Below are 23,370 nucleotides of genomic sequence, written 5' to 3' on the forward strand. Positions count from 1 at the left end.
AAGCTGCACTAGACTGTCACTTAAGGATGCCATCCCTTCCATTGCCAAACATTTATGGGACACTCTTTCTACATTTTCCATTGGAAGAACATTGCCCACCCTTTTCCTGCTGCCTTTGGGGTAAGGTCTTCATTCCTTTATACTGTCCTGAAGATCAGATCAAAATGGCACTGAACAAATCTTGACACAGTTCAGACTTATTGTTACGTCTTAATGCTGACATGGACTGCATCTGCACTGTAGAAATAACAACTTTATTACCTCAATGCTATGGAATTCTGGGATTTGTGGTTTGTTGTGGCACCAGAGCTCTCAGGCAGAGAAGGCTAAATGTCTCACAAAACTACAATTCCCAGAATTCTCTAGCACTGAGCCATGGCAGTCAAAGTCAAACTGGATTATTTCTAATTATTTATTTATTATTTAATATTATGTATTTAAATATTATTTCTAAAGTGTGGATACAGCCATAGATAACCATTTGAGGGTATCCGATAAAGTTGGGCCTCAAGGTTATCCGTATATATGAATACATATGCAAGCTTTGCCATGCTTGTTCTTAAAAACATTTTGATAGACATATACATATACATATATATATATATATATATATATATTCCCATTCTGCCACCTGACAGAGAGAGGACATAAACTGTAGGCAGATAGCATTAGGATTTCCAGAGAAGGGAAACTAGAAAGGGCTCATGTATCTTTAACATTTGTGTAGAAAATAGAATTTCAGCAGGTGTTGTATGTTACCTATTGTATGACAAGCAACAGAAGCTGAAATTTCCTCCTCTACTGAACCTTTAAATATACAGGAAACGTCTCAAATTTTCATTCTGGCAACCCTAAGCATTATCACCTATTTTAAATAAACATAAACTATACCTGGGAAGGAGGTCACAGGAACAGATGCACAAAGTACTCACAGTGACAATCACATTAACAGTAGCCACTCTCCTAGCTGTCACTGGCAATACAAACAGCCTGGCACTTGGAGGCCTAATTGCAACATGTAATCAACCCAGTATTTCAAGAACCACAGGACTCTTTATTTGCTTTGGAAATCAAGAATGCCATTCTAAACAGAAAGTCTTAAGACTACCCTCTCTGTGATAGGATCAAAGCTTTAAAACAGGGGTGAGTTGCATGCATCCCCCAGGGCCATTTTTTGTGGGCCCTAAGGGGTCAGCTTTTTGTTTTGCTCTGAAATGCCCAAAAAGGATCTCTGGAGGAGGGCATTTCCAACATGTCTGAAGCCCCCATTGGAACTCCAGGGGTCAAAGCACAATTTTGCACATAAAATAAAATAACATTTTAAACATTGCCCCTGGATGCTCAAAAATGCCCTGTAGCTAGTGGCCCAGGAAGGCCTACAAACATGTTTCTAACAGGGCTTTGGGAAACATTCAGAGCAGATGTTTTAACCGCAAAGGAAGACAAAGCACCGCAAAATGGCGGGCATTCAAGAAACATGCAGGACGTTACAAAATAAAAGATAAGCAACTTTAATATAAATATGAATTCATGCTTCTTAAATCCAAAACACATTGCAGTTTGAGACCGCTTTAACTGCCATGGTTCAATGCTAGGGAATTCTGGGAACTGTAGTTCTGCAAGACATTTAACCTTCTCTGTCATAGAGCTCTGGTGCCACAATAAACTACATTTCTCAGGATTCGCTAGTACCGAGCCAGGGAAGTTAAAGTGGTCTGAAACTGGATTATTTCTGCAGTGTGTTTTGGGCCAAAGTCATGTTCAAAATGGAGGGCATTTTGAAATTCCTTCTGGACAGAAGATGGGAATGTAGGACATGTCCTGGAAAAGGAGGATCCCTGGCCAACCTGATTTGGGGGCATAAAAGTTATTTCTTTTGTGGAGGGTTAATGGACCCCCATAGTCTTCCACATTGCTCTCCAATCACTTCTTCTGAAAAACTCTCTGCCTGTGTGTCTGTGTCCTGTGTGTGTCTTCAAGTTGCCTCTTGACTTATGGCAGCCCTATGCATTTCACAGGTTGTTATTATTATTATTATTATTAATTTCTGTGTTGCCTTTCTCTCAGGCTTTCAAAGGGTTTCTTAGGCAAGCCATCCTCTGAGGTGATTTTGCCAGCTCCTTCTTCTGAAATATAGTCTACAGCGCCTGGTACTCCCTGGTGGTCTCCCATCCAAGGAATAACCAGGGCTGACCCTGCTTAGCCTCCACAACCAGAAGGGATTCTGGTGCCTTTTGGGGGTATTTGAAGAACTTTGCTGTTGTGTGTAGTGTGCCTTCAAGCCGTTTCAACTCATGGCAATCTTATCATGGGGTTTGTTGTCAAGTTTTTTCCCCCCAGAGGGGTGTTTGCCAATGGCCTGTGAGGCTGAGAGAGTGTGACTTGATGAAGGTCACCTAGTGTGCTTCCATTGCTGAGGCAGGATTCGAACCCTGGTCTTCCAGAGTCATGGCCTAACGCTCAAACCACTACATCACACTGTCTCTATCTCTTTCTCAAGAACTGTGTGTGTTGTTCGCCTTTAAGTCATTTTTGTTAACTTATGGAGTCTTATGGAAACAAATACATTTTTAATTGGCATACAACATCTATTAACTACTGGGGAAAGATGACATTTTTCTTATACTTTAGTCTAGCTGTCATTTTTGTTTTAAAACTTATGGAGACCCTCTTTTCTTGTCAAGTTCCTTCAGAGGGAGGTTTGCCTTTGCAGAGTGCCATCCTCTGAGGCTGAGAGAGTGTGACCAAGGTCGCTCACACACTAAATAAGCGGCTCTCCAGAGCCCTAGTCCAAGAGTCAAACTCTCTCTCCTCTGTTGAACTAGGAGGGAAGCGGAAGTTGTGGGCAGACAGGCAGAGAGAGAGCAGCAGCAGGAGGAAGAGAACAAGCCTAAAAGAGAGCCCGCCCACTCTGCTTTGCTTGGGTTCATTTCTCTTCACCGCTTCCTAGGCGGCGGACGTCACCGAACGCTCCTGTTTGACGCGCCCGCCCGCCCCCCTTTTTTCCTTCTCGTCGCTGAAGGCAGAGCTTGAGAGAGGGAGAGGGAGGGCCGGAGGGGGCCGCCATTTTGGGCTGCGAAGGAGGGAGGGAAGGAGGGAGGGAGGGAGGGAAGGAGTGCCGGGCTGCTCCTTTGCGGAAGTGGGTGGCTCCGCTCCCAGCCGGAGAGGAAGGAGAGCCAGAGAGCGGAGTCCGGCGGGCTGCTCCCTGCTCCTCCTCCTCCTCCGCAGCCTTTTCCCCAGCGCCAGCGCCGAGACCCGGGAAGGATGGCAGGGCGGCTCCCGGCCTGCGTGGTCGACTGTGGCACCGGGTGAGAGGGGCACGGAGGGGGACGCCTTTCGCTGCTGACAGGTCGCTTCCAGGAAAGGGAGGGAGGGAGGCAGGGACCGGCTGGGGCGGCGGCTCCTCGCTCCTGGGTCTGTGGGAGGGAAGGAGGGAGGGAGGCAGGCCTGCTTCACCCACCATCATCACGGCCGAGGAAATGAAAGGCCTCCCCTGGGCATCCCTTGCTTCCCAAGGAGACCCTGCGAAGCCCGCGATGATGGGGGCCCTGAGTAGACAGGGGCCATGGAGAACCTCCCTCTTTCTCTATCACACACTCTCATAGATGATAGTGTGTGTATACACACACACACAGCCCTATACATGTTCACACACATGGACACAGATACATGCGCACACCCACACATATACATGTACATACACACATAGATGCACACACAAATGCATGCACATACATATCTAAAATCCAATAGGACCTGCAGTCTAATTTCTGGTTGGATCCTTATTCAGTGTTCCCCAGTGGTGTGTGTGTGTGTGTGTGTGTGTGTGTGGAGGAGGAAGGGAGGCCCCTGCCTGCCTTATCCAGTGTTATAACACAAATCAAATAAAGGGTGACTTGGTGGGATCGTCACTCAGTAGCATCCCTTGCCTAGGAAAGCCCTATGAAATTCATGGGAAGGCCCTAAGTCAATGGGATTTGGAGCCACACGCACACACACACATATTTAAAACCAAACAGGATTGGTGGTTTAATTTCTAGTTTGGTCCTTGTTCAGTATTACGTGTGTGTGTGTGTGTGTGTGTGGAGGAAGGGAGGCCATTGCCTGCTTTACCCAGTGTTACAACACAAATGAAATAAAAGGTGAATTGGTGAAACCACCTCTGAGTAATATCCTTTGCCTAGGAAAACCCTACAAAATCCATGGGGTCATCACAAGTTGACAGAGGACTCGAAGCCACACACACAAATACACACAAATACAAAGTGTGGGTTTTGCTATTCCTGCTTTTCTCTAGTGTTTCCTTTGACTCTTTCTCTCATCTCATGGGCATCCCACTTTCCCCACCCCTCCCTCTCCATTGACTGTTACCTTTGTTGCACCCTTCCAGTTGTGACCTGTGTGTGTGTCTGTGTGTCTGTGTGTCTGTGTGTGTGTGGGGGGGGGGCTTTTGGTTGTGTGGGGTGAAGAGGACATGTCTCCCAGTTGTCTTTTTGACGGGTGCATTTGCCCACTCCTTGTTTGTTCTGTCTTTAAGGCATCCACCTTCAAAAATGTGGCTTTGTGGGAGGAGAAGGGAGTCACGCCCTAAACAGCACCTTCTAGATTTAAGTCTGTGGGGTTGGCCCTTACTCCTGCGTGCCTCAGAGGCCTTGGCCTCTCTCTTTCGGTGCCCTTTTCCGTTCTGGAAGGGGGCTTGCATGGTCTCCCCCTCCCTGAGGGTGCCATGGCTACTGTGCCTGTTTGTTGTTCACATGAAGGACACTGAACATCTTCCGCTGAGGAAAGAGGGTGGCCTCTGAAAATGGGTGTTTGCACCCCGAGATTACAATTTCCTTCCTTCTCCTATCCTTTGGAGAGATATATCTATGTATCTATCTGTAGATATATATATTTCCATTCATTGCAATGGCCTAGAAATTTCACTGTTCCGTTCTTTTGGGAAGCAGCAGTGCTTCCTCCTTCCTTTCAAAAGGAAAGCATGCACTTTCATACAGCTTAGGCACAGAATCAAGCTCAGTCTATTCATTAAAAATATATATTTTTTGTTCAAATAGAAGCTGGGTTTCAGATAATTTGAAAGGACCCCCCTCCCTCCCTCCCTCCCCCCCTTGTCTGTAGTGTGAAGATAGATGTTTTAGAGCGGTAGCTTTATTAAGCAATGTCATGTTTTTTCCATATGTGTCATTTCTTCAGCCTTACTTCTCTCTGTGTGGGTGAAAAAAAAAAGAGGACGCTCTCTCTAGTGAGCAAGCGCAAAGGAACTTCCTTAGTTTTGTCAAAGGCTCTTCCTCCTTTCAGGCTTTTATACCTTATAAGGCAGTTTTCAGTGTCAAACCTGAACCAAATCCTTTTTAGAAACTGCTTTTCTTATTTTACAATTGACAGTTGATGGTAAGAAGAAAAGATAGCAATGCTTAATATCTAATGTATGCTTATAAAAAAGAGTTTTCTGAAATGGTTCAGAGATTGTTTCTGCTGGACTTTCCAGCAGACAGTTAACAAAGCATTTGGGGAATGGAGATACAACTGTAGGAAGCCAAGACTTCCTGAAATGATAATTTTGTATCCTTCACGTTGGTGCCTTAAAAAACTGGTGTGAGGGAAGTTCTTTTTCTGATGGCCCTTGTCTTCATGTCTATGCAAACGACTTTGAAAAAGAACTCAGCAGTATTTCAATATGTAGATTTTACTTGAAGTATTTAGAAATTATAAGCTAACAATACTGCCTTTGCATCCCATATAATCAATTGTTTATCAGACTGTTAATTCCATTTTCCTTATTTATTTCGGAAGTAAGAAGCTACAGTCTGTATATGTTTATTGTTGTATCACCCTGTAAATGGTGAGCTTACTTTTCAATCTGAAAAGGCACATATAGGTGGGAAAAGACAAGAAAGAACTCACAGGGGTCAATTTAAATAAATAAAGGACAGCTATTTGACAAAATTTAAAACTAAAGCTGTAATAAAGCTTCACAAGTTTCTGTGATGTTGTACTTATCTGGAACCTGCCATGCTTTGGTGAACTTATAATGATTCAGTATCATACAGTACTTAATTCCAAATTCTGCAAAGAGGTGTGTCAGTGTACACCTAATTGCCTCTTTGACTACAGATTGCAGCTTCTTTTAAACAGTAGGTATAATTACACAGTTGGTTAGCAATATTTTAATAGTTCTTTAAAGTGACAAATTTTTAAGCATGTGGATTCCAATGAAAATTGAAGGATGTGAGTTCTGATTGCAATTCTGTTGGAATTGCATGCTTTAGTACATAGTCCTTTCTCCTGGCTGATGAAGCCTGGTTAGTACATGGATGGGCACACCTGGAGAAAGGGGAGGAGCATTTTTAGGACCCCTCAGTCTCACCTGGGGTATGCACAGACTGTTTCCTGAAACAGAAAGTGATTTTTTCCAGCACCACTCAGTTGGTTTATGATCCCTTTTTTTTGGATAGTTATAAGCTTGGTAGATGAAGGGAAAGTGGTGGATATAGCATGCCTTGCTTTCAGTCATGCCTTTGACAAGGTTCCATATGATATTCTTGCAAACAAGGTAATAAAATTTGGATTAAATGATGCTACTCTTGGGTGGATATATAATTGGTTAAATGACCAAACCCAAAGGGTTCTTATCAATGGCTTTTCTTTATCCTGGAGAGAAGTGGCTGGCAGGGTGCCACAGGGCCCTTCCCTGAGCCCAGTGCTGTTCAACATCTTTCTGAATGACTTGGATGATGGAATAGAGAGCATGCTTATTAGATTTGCAGATGACACCAAATTACAAGGGTTTGTTGATACCCCAGAGGACATGGTCAGAATTCAAAATTCAGGATTAGAGAAGTGGGCCAAAACTAACAAAATTAATTTCTACAAAGAGAAATGTAAGATACTAAATTTAGGTAGAAAAATATTAAATGCATAGATACAGGATGGTTGACACCTAGTTTGATGGCAGTACATATGAAAAGGATCTAGGAGTCTTAGTGGATCACAGGCTGTACATGAGTCAGCAATGTGACGCAGCCACTAAGGGGCTGTACAGACCAGACATCAAGGCCAGCTTGTGGGCAGAGTTGGGGCATGGCATCCATATGACGCATGCCCCGACTCCGTTCCCAGGCCAGCGTGATGCCGCACACCACACCACATGGTCTACATGATGCAACCCCAAAGGAACGCTGAAATGCTGCGGCGCCGACAGCTACGTCGCCCTTTCTATGGCGCAGAAGGGAGCAGCTTTTTGTTGCTCCTTTTTGCACTGCGGAAAGGTGTGATTCAGGCCGCGGTGTGCAAGCTAGAATGTGTTCAAAGATCATTGTTGTTAATTGCCTTTGACAAATAGCAACCCTATGAATGAGACATCTCCAAAACCTCCTGTTCTCAACCTTTCTTCTCAGGTCTTGCATGTTCAGGCCCAGTGACCTCCCCTGATTGAGTCTAACCATCTGGCATGCAGTCTTCCTCTCTTTCTACTGCCTTGTGCTTTTCCTAGCATTATTGTCTACATGAGTCTTACTCCTTTTACAACACCGAATTATTTTCTCCAGGGTCTTGTGAGCATATTCACAGATCTAATCTCATGATGTGGCTAGTACAACAGCCTCAATTTCATCATTTTGGCTTCCAGTGGGGAGTTTAGGCTTGATATGTTCTAGGACTCACTTGTTTGTCTTTTTAGCTGTCCATGGTATCCTTAGCACTGATCTCCAGGAACACATCTCAAATGAGTTGATATTTTTTTCTGTCTGCATGCTTCAATGTCCAGCTCTCATACATGTACATGGTGATGGGGAATACAGTGGCTTGTATGATTCTAACTTTAGTGTTCAGTTCAGTTATATATCTTTAAAATTTAGGAACTTGTTTAGCTCTTTCACAGCTGCCCTTCCCATTCATAGTTCTTGACCTCACTCTACCATTCTGATCAATGTTTGATCCAGGGTATTGGAAATCTTTGCTTATTTCAATTCCCTTGTTATTTAGGTTGAATTTATGTAAATCCTTTGTGGTCTTTTTTGTTTTCTTTATGTTCAGCAGTAAGCCTATTTTTGCACTTTCTTCTTTAACTTCCTTAATAATTGTTCTAAATCTGTGACATTTTGCACTAGTAGTATGGTGTCATCTGCATATCTTAGACGGTTGATGTTCCTTCCTCCTATTTTCATGCACCTTCTTCTGTGTCTAAACCTGTTATTTGTATGATATTTTCTGCATACAAGTTGAACACATAGGATGATAAGATGCAGCCTTGCCTGATTTTTTTGGCAATTAGGAACCATTCTTTTTCTCCATATTCTTTCTAAAAGTAGCCTCTTGTCCTTGCAGATTTCTCATCAGAACTATCAGATACAGTGGCACACCCATTTCTTTAAGAGCATTTCTTAGCTTTTCATGATCTATGCAGTAAAAGAATTTGCTACGGTCTATAAAGTACTGTACAAGCTAATTTTTTCCTGGAATTCTTTGGTTTGCTCCATTATCCATTGTATCCACTGCGATGTGGTCCTTAGTGCCTCTTCCTTTCCTGAACCTCACTTGCATCTCTTGGATTACTCTCTCCATATATAATTGCTGCATAATTTTGCTTGCAAAATTAATGCTATGGTCCTATAGCTGCTGTAGACTTGTGTGTCTCCTTTTTTTTGTGAGATTCTACCTCAACATTAGGAAGAACTTCCTGACAGTATGAACTGTTTAACAGTGGAATACACTTCCTGGGAGAATAGTGGGGTCTTTTTCTTTGGAGGTTTTTAAACAGAGGCTGGGTGGATATCTCTTGGCAGTGCTTTGATTGTGTGTTCCTGCATGGCAGGGGATTGTAAATTCAGGGCCTTGTGTGCATTTGTACAGGTCCAGTTTCCACATGCATTCAGGTCATCTGATGTGAATTATATCCATGCTACTCTCCTCTGCAGTGGTCTCTTTTGTAGATGAGGACTGTTGTAAGGTAAAGAGAGGCCTTATAGTTGTTTTATGAGTCAGATGTACAATGCTGGCGTGATTGAAAACTACTATACATTTCTTTCTTTTTTGCACACATAGCCTAGAAAATTTGGTTCTAGCTGTAAAGATTTAGTTTCTCATTACTCCTATCTCATTCCAGCATTGAATTACTCTTCATGCAACAACGTACTTACACTAATTGCTGCAGTAAACATTTAAAAGTGAAAAGGAGAAATGCAGATGTCCATTTAGACATGGAGCTGCTGTGTCTGGTTCATGTCCCTAAGATGCTCCTGACTGTTGAGAACATACATCCCCTTTCCTCTGTAGCAAATATTAGAGTACTAAGTGGTACTGTTTACCATAAATATTATTTGGGTTTTGAAAGCTAAATGTGTGTGCAGGTTCTTATAGAATTGAAATCTTAGAATGTGGTATAATGATAAGTTAGAATTCTGCAAGATTGTTTTATGTGTTGGAATATGAATCAGAATGGTTCTGTTGAGACATTAACCAAATTAAGATTTGCACTATTTGTGGTTTGAGCTTTCAGATATATTGGCTTAGCATCACCTGCAGCTAAGATTGGTTAGTTGGAACACCAGGACAAACTATATTTACTGTATATACTTGACTATAAGTTGACCTCATGTATAAGTCAAGGGCAGGTTTTGGGGCCAAAATTGTGGATTTTGATATGACCTGTGGATAAGTTGATGGTAAAACTTAAGGACATGTAACAAAGAATGTAAAGGATGGAGCAAAGGAAAACAGTGTCTAGGAACTTACAAAATTCCAGCAGGCATGACTGTGCTCACCCTAAAGACCGGATGGATGAAAATAGAGGGAGCTCAGTGCTTGCCTTTCACCAGGGGATGGTTCCTTTTTTTAAAAAAAGTAAGAGATCAGGTACAGTACTTACATTGACTTGTGGATAAGTCGAATCAGGTTTTTGGGGTCAATTTTTTGACTAAAATATCTACTGGTATATGTGTAGAGTAGTACAAAACATAATTTATAATTCTGCCTTACTGCAAAAGACAATTAGATGTGATGACTATTGTAACTTGCATGAGACTAGATGACATGTTTTTAGAAAAGGTACAAGTTGTGAAAAATCTTTTTCTCATGAGTGAGAGTATGTGTCTTCAAGTCACTTGTCAACTGAAGGCTATGCCATTAATTTCATAGATTTGTCATAGACGAAGAATACTCCAAGGCCATTTCCCCTCTCTGAGATACATGCTATGGCACTCTGTAGTCCATCCAGGTACTAACCAGAGTTGACACTACTTAGCTCCCAAGTCAGATGGGATCTGGTGCCTTTAGGGTATTTAGGTATACCATATGATTTTCGCAATTTATGTTGCATTTAACTTGTTATTCAACTGGTGGTATATACATGTATAATTTGTGAGTCTGATTTCTAACATAGGGGAAATTGTATTTTTGAAGGGGGAACAGGCTAATCCCACAGAATACCTGTTCTACTTAACTTCTAGTCTGATCCTTATTCAATATGTAGATAAAATGTGCTGCCTCTCTTTGCTTAAAATAAACACATCATGAATTTACTATGCAACATTGACATGCAAGCAATCGCATTGGTGCAGTTACACACACACACACACACACACACACAGAGGAGTTTTCAGCTTCGTGGGCCGTATCACATTTAAGCCATTGATGCTGTTTTCAGAATTACACCTCCCATATTTACTATTTAAAAAAAAAAAGAAAAAGAAATTATGTATCTCTTAGCCATTAACTAGTTCTGAGAACATTTGTTAATTAGTGTGTGATGTTTTAGAGTCTATGACTTGGTTTTGCAGATAATTTTCAAAGTTCATTTATTTATTTAATTCATATTCATTCTTCCTGGGACCCTAAGTGGCTTAAAACAAAATTAATCAAAGCAAGGTATAGGGAGATAAACCTCAGCTGTATAGGATTTTATAAATCATAACCAGTGCTTTGAGTTGGATCCAGAAACAAAGAGATAGAACTGGGTGCCCTGAGCACCAATTACACCATTTTGACAAGGACGTTATGTATTCTGTGAAATTAGCCCCAATCAGCATTCTGACTGATGCATTTTGGACCTGGAGAAATTTCTGAACCGTTTGCAAGGGCAGCCCCATGTAGAGTGTGTTATAGAGGCATACTTTAGTTAACAAAGCCTCTGAGAAAAAAGCTCCTTTTTACAAAGTCTTTTTATGCCCACTCAGTCCCACCCCCTTTCTTCCTCATCCTCTGACTGAGTATTTTAGCAGCATTAGCATTAGGAGGATGGTGAAGAAGAGTTGGAGAATCAGACATGGTATTGGTTTGGATTAGCATTTCTGCAGTAAACAATGCAATAAAACTTGAGCTGGGAGAAAATGGCATTCTGGTTAAACAATTCTACTGTAGACCTATGTGCCTGGCTACCATGGACCAGGTAAATAACAGCTGCCCTGAGAATGCCTTGGCGAACATGCATGAACAGCAAAACAGACAAAGAAAAAGTATGCATATTGTTAGTTTTGGGTGAAAAAAATTGCTAAACCACATTAAACTGCTGTTTTCTATGGTATAGGAACCTGTCTCCATTCTTCCCATGTCATTTCTGCCTCTGGTTCCAACTTTTCCATGAAAGAGGTAATGCCTAGAAACACATCCACTTTGTTAACTGAGGTATACTTTTAGTATCCCAACTGGAAGGTAATGAAGACATATATTCCTACAGCAGTATTTAACATTTCCAGGAACAAGGCAGTGCTGGCACACTAGTTTTAACAGTGCAGATGCATTCATGGCTATTGCTCAAACCCGGGCATCCAGACTCAGGGCTGAATCCAGATAATACATCCAGGCCACAAACCTGAGATTTCAGTGGAAGTGCAGTCCCATTCAATACAGACTCAGTTCCTATTTCCTGGTCTGCCTTTGGACAGACCAGGATCACTTTTGCCTTGTCAGGACTGTTTGTTTACTCTTATCCTCAGTCTATTACTGAGAACAAACACTGTTTTACTACTGAGTCAGCTTCCTTACAATTACATGGAAAGAAGAGATAGAACTGGGTGTCCTGAGCACCAGTTTGTTTTATTTTGCTGGTTTTTCACATAATCTTATTCTTCAGTATATCAAAACCCTGTATAAATCACATTAAAATAACGTGGTCCTGTAAGGCACATGTTCCACTGATCACAGTGCTACTCACGTGCATGGAACTGGAAAGAAATGTGGCCTTTATTGTTACATAGTAGACAAGAGAGGGCTTCCTCCATAGCTGTTCTCAGGCTGTGTAAGTACAGTCATCCCTCCATATTTGCGGCTTTGATATTTGCGGCTTTGATTATTCATGGACTTGATTAATATATTATCTCTAGGAATATCTAGGTCCTCCAGTGCAACTCTATGGTCACGTTTAACTAAAAGTTGCACTGAAAGACCCAGAGATTCCTAGAGAGAATACTTTACTTGGCATTTGTAGTTCCTCCAGTGCTGGACATTGACCACAGAATTGCCCTGGAGGACCTAGAGATTCCTAGAGAGGTGTTCTCTCAGGTAAAAACAGTGTTTTTGCTATTTGTGATTTTTCCATATCCACGGGGGTCTTGTGCCTCTAACCCTAGTGAATATGGAGGGACAAGTGTACATTTAAAGGGATGTTAAGCTGCCCTCTCCATGCTATCTTTTGGATGGCAGGCTAAGCCCAATTTTAAGTTTTTGCCAACAGAATGGATGCTGAGGAAGGGACTTTTAATGGGAGATGCTGAATTTAATCATACACTTTTAAAATAGTTTTAAATGATTTTCAATTCAGTTGACTTTTAATTTCATTTGCCTAATTATTGTTTAACATTATGATTTACTTTTGTTTTTGTTTTTATGTGTACAGTTGGCCCTCCACATTTGCAGATTTGATTATTTATGGTTTTGATTAATATAAATAATATAATACAATTTTATTTCTATCCCACCTCTCCTGTACTATCGAGGCAGCTTACAACTACAATAAAACTTGTACAATATCAATAAATCCCACTATTCCCTCCCTCCCTTACACATATAACATAATAATTGTAACATAACAATACAATATAAGTTAAATCATTAAAACAGTTAATTAAAACCAGAGAAGGAAGAAATGGGATATCTTGGGGTAATCAGTAGGGAGCAATTCAAGAGATAGTCTGTATCAGTGGGGTGACCAAGTGAATTATTCACAGAAGGCCTGTTGGAAGAGATCCGTCTTGATGGCCTTTTTAAAGCCATCAAGTTTAGTAATGTGTTGAATCTTTTAGATTCTCTTTAGGAATCTCTAGGTCCTCCAGTGTAATTCTGCCAAAAATTGACCATAGAGTTGTGATGGAGAACCTATAAGTTCCTAGAGAAAACACTTCTCTAGACATTTGTAGGTCCTTCAGCATGATTCTGTGATCAACCTCTGGCAGATGTTGACCATAAAGTTGCACTGGAGGACCTGGAGATTACTAGAGAGGTGTTATTTTAGGTAAAAAGACTAGTGTTTTCTTATTTGTGGTTTTTCCACATTCATGGGGGTCATTCACCCCTAGCCCCAGTGAATGTGGAGGGACCACTGCACATTTTAATTGTCTTGTGATGGGTTCTGGATCCCAGTTAAGGAAGAGAGGCAACAACATATTTATTTATTTATTTATTTATTATTTAATTTAGTATCCTGCTCTTTTCCCAGGACTGGGACTCAGAGCGGCTTCACAACATTAACATATAGATTATATATAAATAAAGAAATGTATAGCAGAGATTATGGGTATTGAATTAAATATTCCTAAAAGCAGTTTTTTCATGCCTCTGCGAAAACAAGCTTGTCTTTTGTTCACTGTGATGAGCAGTGTGTTTTGTTAGGCTTTATATTTAAATTTACCACAGGAAGAGATTAAATATTCACCTTGTGAATATGATAAGATACAACAAGATCTGTACACAGGAAGATTTACATATTTCCAAGAGATGATATAACAAACCTGAGAGAAAACATACTGGGTAAGATCTGGTTGTGCCTATCTGTCAGCCAGACAGACTTTCCCATCCCTCCATCTGCTCTGCAGAATTAGGGCTCCTGCCATATTTTGGAAATTACAGGTGTAGGTGGAGTGGGTAAAAGGAAAGTAAGGACACACTGGACATCTCTGCAGGGAGAAACTGGTTCAAGACACCCGGAGACTGGAAAAACTCCAGATCAGGAGAGCACATCTACTCTGCTCACTAACCTTCCTCCTATGCTGCAGAGACACAAATACCATACCATACGTTGTCACAGCAAAAAGGAGGTAAATGCCATTCAACAACAGAACAATACACAGATTAACATGCAAATCACCTCCTCTCAATCAACTTTATATATACCCCACTCTCTTCCAATCCAACATCCTCTGAAGATGCCAGCCACTGCTGCTGGAAAAACGTCAGGAATAAACTGTTCTGGAACACAGCCTCATAGCCCAAAAAACCCACAAAAAACTAAGTAAGGACAAGAATTCGTTATGTGCATAGCAGACCACACGTTGTAGCCCAAGATACTGACTTCATATACAAGTTTGAAATCATATACCTTAGTTGTCAGTTATCCAAGAACTGCTTAGGTTTTGTTTTCATATACAGTGGTACCCCGGGATACGAATGCGCCGCCTTACGAAATTTCCGGGTTACGAAAAAAATCCATTTAAAAAAACTGTTCCGGGTTACGAAGGTTTTTTCGGGTTACGAAAAATTTTTTGGTGCTTTTCGGCGCTATTTCGCACGAAATCGCGGCTTTTCCCCATTAGCGCCTATGGCTTTTTCGGCTTACGAAGCATTTCGGGTTACGAAAGCGGCGGCGGAACGAATTAAATTCGTAACCCGGGGTACCACTGTATAGTGTGCTCTTGCCTTACATAGGAGATCCATTCCGGACCCCACCCCCTGCATAAGTCAAGTTCCGTGTATGCTCGAGCCCCATTGAAAATAATGGGGTTTGTGCACACGGTGTGCACACCATTTCCTGTATGTTGTGTGGCTTTCAGCGTAAGCTAAAAGCTGCGTATAGCTCGCCCACGTATGACACAGGCACACTGTACTCAGGACTCCATATACCATTAGCCCTTGGTATCCACAGATTGTTTAGCCACAGACTAAACATTTGCAGCTTGAAAATATTTTAAAAAAAACATAAATTCCAAAAAGCAAACCTTGATTTTGCCATTTTATATAAGGGACACCATTTTACTATGCCATCATATTTAATGGGACTTGTGCAACCATGGATTTTGGCATCCACAGAGGGTCTTGGAATCAAACCCCAGTGGATAACAAGGCCCCACTGTACTGTGTAATATATTAAAGTGGTAAACAAATTTGACTTACCGTACTTTGGTATGAGCTGTTATAGTTTTAAATCCACTACAGTACTATATATGCAGTGATATACTGGCTTCCAAAGAAGCTTGTTGAAATCCAGAACAGCTCCTGGTAAGATAAACCAGTCTTAATGGTGTTGCTAGGTTCCTTCTCCTTGCTTTCCTTTTTCTGATGAAACAGATCAACACTGGTATCTCATTGTAAACTTATTTTGTTTATGTTCCCTGAAACTCATTAATAACCTTAATTTTAAGTTAGAGAAAATGTCACTTCATTTGTGTCTTTAAAATGAACAATATCCTGACTTATGTCATTTTGCGTACCTAAGAATTGTTATTAGATGGGTTTTAAATATGGCATGTATAACTGAGTTGAAATTTGTGCTAGTGCTGAATATTATTCTGTTCTATAGTAAAAGTTAGTTGCCCCCAACACTGAACTCTTCTCCCTTACATGTTTGTTGTTAGTGCCTAAATATTCTACCCTATGCCAGACCTTCAATAACAGAAGTATTTTGGGTAGCAGGGCTTGATGGAAGAATGTGGACCAATTCTTTAGCTTTGTCATTTATAAAGATGATCTGAATTTGTGTAAATGGAACAAAATTTTATTTTGTTACATCTATGCCTGTTTTTTAATCTCCCCTACATAGTTTACTATAAAATTTTCAATAACCTAAATTACAGCAGTAAAATAATCTTGTACTGTATTTTTTAAAAATGACAATACTGTACAATAAATATTGCATCATTTGATTGCTTGTAGTATGGAAGTAAATTGGGTTGATCCAGACGGCCATGTCTAGGTTAGAACTGCAGATGTTGGTGCAGTTTGAACTAGGCATGACTAATATAAATCATGCTGAGCTCAGCAAGTTTCCTCCAAGTATGAGTAAATCTGGTTGTAACTCCTTAGACTATACTTTAAAAAAAAGAAGTAATTTTCTGTATCTCTATAGATGCTAAAAATCTCAGTTGCTTAAATGATTGAATCACTACTTTTTAAACTTTGATGGACAAACATGTTAAAAAAGAAACAGCATTTCTGTATCAGTGGTACAGCTTTAATATCTCGCTTTCTTTGAATTCAAATGGCATGCCTCTAAGGCTCTGTACACATCGGCCATTAAGGCCAGCATGGAGGCTGAGTTGGGGCATAGCGTCCTCACGACACATCCCAACTCCGCCCCCAGGCCTCCCTGACACAAGGCATGTGGCGTCATGGCGCTCCTCCGGTGCTGGTCTGTGTCCCCCTTTTTGCAAGCCAGCAGCCTTGGGAGAAATTGTGGGGAAGAGAGGGAAATTGGAGATCTGTGTCCCTGTTTTTTGCAAGCCCTCAGCCTTGGAGAAGGTTGTGGGGAAGGGAGGGAAATTGGAGGTTTGTGTCCACATTTTGCATGCCCAGAATGTGACCCTTGGGAGAGGTCCAGAGAGGGAGAAGGAGGGAGTGAAGTGACGTTTCCCCCCCCCCCCTTCTTTTAGGTCCTTTGTTACATGCACTTGAGTCTGACCCTTGACTTATCCCTGGGTCATATATCACAATCCATGATTTTGCCCCCAAAACCTGCCCTCAACTTATACATGAGGTCGACTTATACACAAGTATATACGTTAACTCATGTATCTCCTATTTTGTGTATGAAAATATTACAACAAAAGCTTGAACTATGAATCTTCCTTATGGGAGATGAGTGAGGTGCATCTGGAGTCTGCACATCACACTATGTGAGAGAGTCACGTCATCCCAAAAGAGGACATAAAACTCACTTGTTCTTCCTCTCTGGGGTTTTCTGCACAAACAAACAGAAAATTATTAATCTTTACTTCACATTTTCCTGGACCACAATGACCTCATTAGTGTCACACCTACTCGAAATAAAATGGACTCAGGTTGTACTGACTGCCTCACGTTACCTGTGCTCAAATTCAAATCGGTACAGAAAGAATGTGCTTGCTTTGCTTCCTAGCTTGCCAAAACTTATCAACCAATAGCCTTGTTGTTTACCTGTCCATCTTGCCAGCTGGCATTATAATGGTTGCCTCCCCATCCAATCCTCTTCTCTCCTTCATGTCTCAGTGAATGATCATGAGTAAATGAGGTAAGTCCAAATGCCTCCTTTCCTGCTGTCTGATTACCTGTTGATTTATTTTTTAAAAGTGTTTTTAATGTTTCCTCACTCACACACACACAAACTGGATGGGAACTGTCCATTTGGTTTGCTGAGATTGCCAGCAATGGAGCACTTCCCCTTGGTTGCTGCCACCGCTGCCCCTTCCCTGACAGAGCCCCATTGATGAAGTTGCTCCGAAATCAAGCAGCAGTGAGGGCAGTAGCCCAGTTTAACTCTTCACCGTTGATTCATGTCTGGGCTTGGTTGGGGAGAGAAGCAGTCACAGCAAAGGAGATGGACAGGTTTATTCCCCCTGGTGTATCAGAACTAATACTACCCTGTCCCTCTTCTTCCCACTTGAGAGAGTGAATGAGTGAAGGAGTGAATATGTGGCCAGGCACTCCAATCTCTGCACATACAGAAGGATTACTGCATGTAAAAAGAAATGCCTTCATTTCAGAAGCCCTGCTAGCCTTTGGTTCCTATGCCCTGATTTTTTTTTTAATGGCACCACACACCAAGCTTGCCAGACTAGCCTTGCCCTCCAGTTAGCTCATTCTGATCCTGACACACATATTAAAAATCTGTTTTTTTCCTAAAACTGCTGAGTAAAAAGTGAGGTTTTTAAAAATTAGTACTAATGCCTGAAAGCAGCACCTTCACTGTGAAAACAACTGGAAACAAAATGAGCACAATTTTTGGCCTGTGTAAACAGCCCCATTCTTTCACTTTATGCAGAAATGGGGGTAACATAGTCATAAGACAACAATTGTATTTCTCTCTGGTAGTTATTAAATCATTCTGTACTTGTACTCTTTAGTTTTTTTGGTAACAACTTGACAGCAGCAAGAATAATAACCACTTGTTATTTGAAGAGTTCTGAAGTCCCGTCAATAATGGTATAATGACAGAAATATTGCAGGTTGGCATTGTGGTAAAATGACAAATCATATGAACTTAAGAAGAAAGGAGAAGGTAATTCAGAAATGTAATGATAAAGCTCTACAGAATTCAGAAACACCTTAGTCCTATTTTCATTAATAAGTAGCAAGGGTTTGAGGAAGTAGAGGTGGTAACCTAGTGTAACAAAGAATGCTGATTAAAATTACAGGGTCATTCTGTCTCTTCTTTTGAAATACCTTCTTCCATAATTATTTTGAAGTTAACTTTGTAGTCTGTGCAAATAAATAGAGCTGTTTTCCCATGTATAAATAGAATTGTTTTTCTGTGTCTTGTTGTTTTAGAATATAAATTTCCATTTATTTAAAGCTTACATGAAAAATTCATTCAGTGTGAAATGCAGAAGTGAAAGCCAGTTTGTGTAGACTGCTTTTCTGCAATTGTAAAGTGAAATGTTTAGACCAAGGCATAATTAATTTGGGAAATTGCTCCTCTTTTAGTTCATAGTTCATATCTGTAAGATGTTATTGAATAGTCTGTTGGTCATCTTATGCAGTGTTATTCTCAGCTTGTCTTTCTAACCTCTCAATTTGTATAAAGCGGTAGGCTTATGACTAACATTGAGGTACTATTTGATAACTCAATCAACATGTGTGTATTAGCTTGCTGCAGCAAACTTTATCCATATCCTGTAGTATGTCCAAAATAAAAGGCTATATTGTTTATTTTAATTGTTTTTGTTAAAATCTGTATTAGATTATTTTAATTATTTTTAAACCTTAATGTGAAATTTTTGAGATGTTTTTATCTTGTAAGATGCCTTGGGTCCCTTCCTGGGAGAGAGCCAACATAGAAATTAAATTAATATTGGTCTAGGAGACAATACTGAAGACTTAAATATATTTAATAATAATAATAATAATAATAATAATAATAATAATAATAATAATAATAATAATAATAATAATAATATATTTATTTATATCCCGCCTCTTCCATTTGGGGATCGAGGCGGGTAACAACAGAGTTTATGATACACAATATAAAAACAATAAAACCCACAAAACCCTGACCCAACCCTCCCTCCCAAACTATAAAATCAACATAAAACATGATTGAAATATACAACAATACACTATAAGATTATTCTACAATCCGCGAATGACGAGGAGATATAGTAGGAAGGACGGATAGAGTCGGTTCTGGGCGGTTATCACTCAGGGAAGGCCTGCTGGAAGAGAAAGGTTTTTGTCGCTTTTTAAAAAGCCTCCAATGAGGATAATTGGCTAATCTCTTCCATCCAAGCTTTAGGAGCCGTAGCAGAAAAAGACTTCCGGGAGGTCACTGCCAATCTGGTCTTTTTTGGTTGTAAAAGATTTTTCCCGGAGGAACGGAGTGTACAGGAAGGATTATATGGGAGTAGGCGTTCCTTCAAGTAGACTGGACCCAGGCCATGTAGAGTAAAGCCAAAGTACAGCCAAATACCAATGAACTATTAATTGTGCATTTCTATTATTTGTAGGTTTATCCTAGCATTCCTTTAAGGAAATCAGAGCAGTTGCATATCCATCATTTTATCTTCATAACAATCTCGTGGTGACATAGTTTAGGCTGTGAGTGACTGGTTAAAGTGATACTGAGTGTGACACACATCTGTAGGACAGAAAATTTAATAAAAGGGAAGCATTAGGGCATTGGTACCATAAACTTTATTGGCTGCATCCACACTGCAGAAATACTCCAGTTTGACATATCTTGAACTACCATTGCCTAGTGCTGTAGTCTTTTGAGATACAGTTTTTCGTAATTACAACTTCTACAACTATTACCTTTTATTCTGATTTAGGAAGCAATTTTCATTTACATCTAGTGGCATTTTCATATTTATCAGATATTGAGATAACGTTGTTTTCCAAGAAAAATATAAAATGAGATTGAGGTCTGAACCATGTCTTCACCTATCTTTATCCATTCCTTGCTTGCAACAATGCCACATTATCATTCAGGTTATCTACCCCACTCTTAGTGGCATTTTTAAAATTGTTTTTTTTGTTTTTTTTGTTGTTTTTGCAGCATGATGCATACACTGCAATTCTCTTGACATTAAATGATGCCTCTTTATAGAAGATCAGACATGTGGCTTTTCCTGTATAAAATACATGCAGAGGACCTCATTTTTGAATCACTGAAAATTAATCTCTAAACAGTTCAGAATAATTGCTTAGTGTACTGAGTTCTTCAGAAAAACAGTTTGAAATCATGATTTGCTTGATTGGAATGATGATTTAAATCAATTTGAATAGAATAAATCCTGTTAAGAGTCATATCAACTGGAGTATACCATGCTAGTTTGACTGCACCAGTGGAAATTGAATCATTGGTAGCAGAATTGCTACCAAATGAGCTGAAACAAGCCTCTTACTCAGACCTTCTCAGCATATGTTCTGTTAGTAGATGTATTTTGAAGGTTTGTGGTCAGAAGATATATACGCTGTAATTCAGTTAGCTATTATAGTGAGTTACTTAGTGCACTTCAGACTTTTTTTCAATGTACAAATTCAAAACTCTTCATTGTCTACTGAGATCTAAGGATTGCAGTGAACAAGGGGAGGTGAAAGTCTTTCTCATCCATGGTGAACTGCAACTGAGATCGCTATTCTGTGCTGCTGCCAGTGCTGAAACTAACAATAACAAGCTGTACCATATTTCCAGGGGAGGGGGGCCTGGAGACACCACATATCAAGCTGTTAATGCCTATCTAGGTTCTAATGTCCCTTCAGCCTGATTGTGAGAATTTGGTCTAGAATTGATCTTTCCTAAAATCATTGCATTGGAAGGAACTTTCATAGGCTATCTACTGGTAGTTCAATCATTTGCTCACTACAGAAAATCCAAAGTTGGAGCCACTTCCAGTCACACATTGTCCAGCTTCTGGGACAAAAGGGAAGCCACTATCCCTTTGGGTAATTAATGTAGTTCAGTTGTCAAGCTTCTCTTTATTATCAAGAAGTATTATTATTATTATTATTATTATTATTATTATTATTATTAAACTTGTCCTGTATCTTAAACTAGGTACAAACCTAATGTCTTCTATGGCTTGGAATTATAGAGCTAGTATTGCAGTCCTCCCCCCTCCCCAAGTTGTTTCACTCAGTATTTTGCATCTATGTCTGATGATTGTCATTCTGTTAGTTTAAGACTGCATTACCATTCTTTGTATTGGCCTAGGTAGGGTTTCTGTGGGACCAGGAGAAGGCCCGTTCTCCATCCTAGTGTAGGCTCCTTTGTATCCCAATAGTGGCTCTGGAGGGCCAGGAAATTCCTCCCTTTTTATTAACACATATAATCCTGCACAAAAATATTTGAACAACTATTATTTAAATTTATATTGGGATGAGTCTTACTTAAATTGGGATTAATGAATATGCTTTCGACTATGATAATTAACCATTCAATTTCTACAGTTATATTGATACTGCAGTCAATGAGATGCTAACCATCCTAGTATCTAGTTTCTTTCCCCATTGCTTACAGTGCATTTAAAAGTTTGTTGCCAAATTTTGGCAGGAAACAATAACAGAAAGCCCTTAAAATTCTAGGGAGTAAAGGGGGTTGTAGTGTACTTTGCCTGTCTTTCTATATAAAGAGGGGATAGCCAGTATACCATTCCATGTAAGGTCCAAAACACACTGCAGAAATAATCCAGTTTGAGATTGCTCTAACTGCCCTGGCTCAGTGCTAGGGAATCCTGGAAATTGTAGTTTATTTTAGAACCAGAGCTGCCTGACAGAGGCTAGATGTCTCACAAAACTGCAATTCCCAGAACTCCGTAGCATTAAGCCAGGGCAGTTAAAGTGGTCTCAAAGTTAGCTTCTCAGTGTTGGCTTCTGCTTAAAGGCAAAAATTGCAAAAAAAAACATCCCTCTTGCAGATTATTCTGGTTATTGGAGTGTAGTTGGTTACATGTTAGAAAATTTAATCTTACAAAATTTAACAGTATGACAGCATCATCAGGGAAGCCTGATACTTTTAGATATAACAAAGTCATGTCACTTCATCTCATCTACTGATCAGGATCCAGTGGTGTACTTTTGTTAGATTTCCATGCTGCTTCAGAAATGGCAAAACCCACAATAACCTTCCTGCAGCCAAAAGTCTAGAGCAGATTTTTGGTGCCCTAAGGACTGTCATGGGGTGGGAGAGAAATCTCCATAGATACTAAGTATGATTTCTGTGTTTGCCTTCTCTTGCTGCCTCCATTCACTTTGATTATCCTAACTTGTCAATGGAAACTTGAGTTACGCTACAAAATGTATGAATGTTTGTGTGAATGTTAATTGATGATCTGTTATTTTAGTGAATTTATTGCTGTAATCCCTCCTCAGTCCGCAGGGAGACACGGGAAATATAAATTATTATTATTATTATTATTATTATTATTATTATTATTATTATTATTAAAATGAATCAGGTGACTGATTTGCTAGGCTCTTTAACAGCTAGTTGTGTAGTGCTGTGTAAATAGCAGCTGTACGATCATTACTGTATTACACTAACGTAAGACGTACAATACAGAGACCCATCAACTTGTTATAAATATCAACCCAAAATAAGTAATATAAAAGTAATTTTTATTTTGAAAATAATTAGTGAATTGAGTGAACTAAGTTTTATCCTCGGTCCCTTGATACTCTTCCATTTCATGTTTATTTTTATAGATTAACAAATGATTTTTTCCTGCAACTTATAAGTGTTAGTTTCTTCTACTTTCTTCTGCCTCAGTTCTACTGATGACAGCTAAAAAAATTTCAAGCTTTCTATTATTTTATTTTTAAAAAATATTTTATTAAACATAAAAAGACATATAGATACATCAACATCTATATGCAGTTGCCTCTCCTTTTTATTAACAAATATAATCTTTTTATTAACAAATATAACAAATATAAATATAAGCACCATTGGCTTGAATATAGGCGTGGGGGGGTGTGGCGATGCGCACTGCAGGCGTGCACCCCATTCATCCTCCATTCGACCCTCAT

At 39.9% G+C, this 23,370-nt stretch overlaps 1 protein-coding gene across 2 annotated transcripts in view; it reads left to right on the forward strand.

Annotated features, from left to right (window-relative positions):
• The first annotated feature begins 3,098 nt into the window (after positions 1 to 3,098).
• Positions 3,099 to 23,370, forward strand: part of ACTR3 (actin related protein 3) — a 72,845-nt gene continuing 52,573 nt past the window's right edge. For both annotated transcript variants that reach the window (XM_042464356.1, XM_042464348.1), the window contains exon 1: positions 3,099 to 3,308. Coding sequence is in view for 1 of the 2 variants with exons in the window: in XM_042464348.1 (XP_042320282.1) it covers positions 3,265 to 3,308 (44 nt within the window). In the remaining variant the exon portion in view is untranslated. The remainder of the gene's footprint in view (positions 3,309 to 23,370) is intronic.

The sequence above is a fragment of the Sceloporus undulatus genome, chromosome 1, assembly GCF_019175285.1.
Source record: "Sceloporus undulatus isolate JIND9_A2432 ecotype Alabama chromosome 1, SceUnd_v1.1, whole genome shotgun sequence".
Lineage (NCBI taxonomy): Eukaryota > Metazoa > Chordata > Lepidosauria > Squamata > Phrynosomatidae > Sceloporus > Sceloporus undulatus.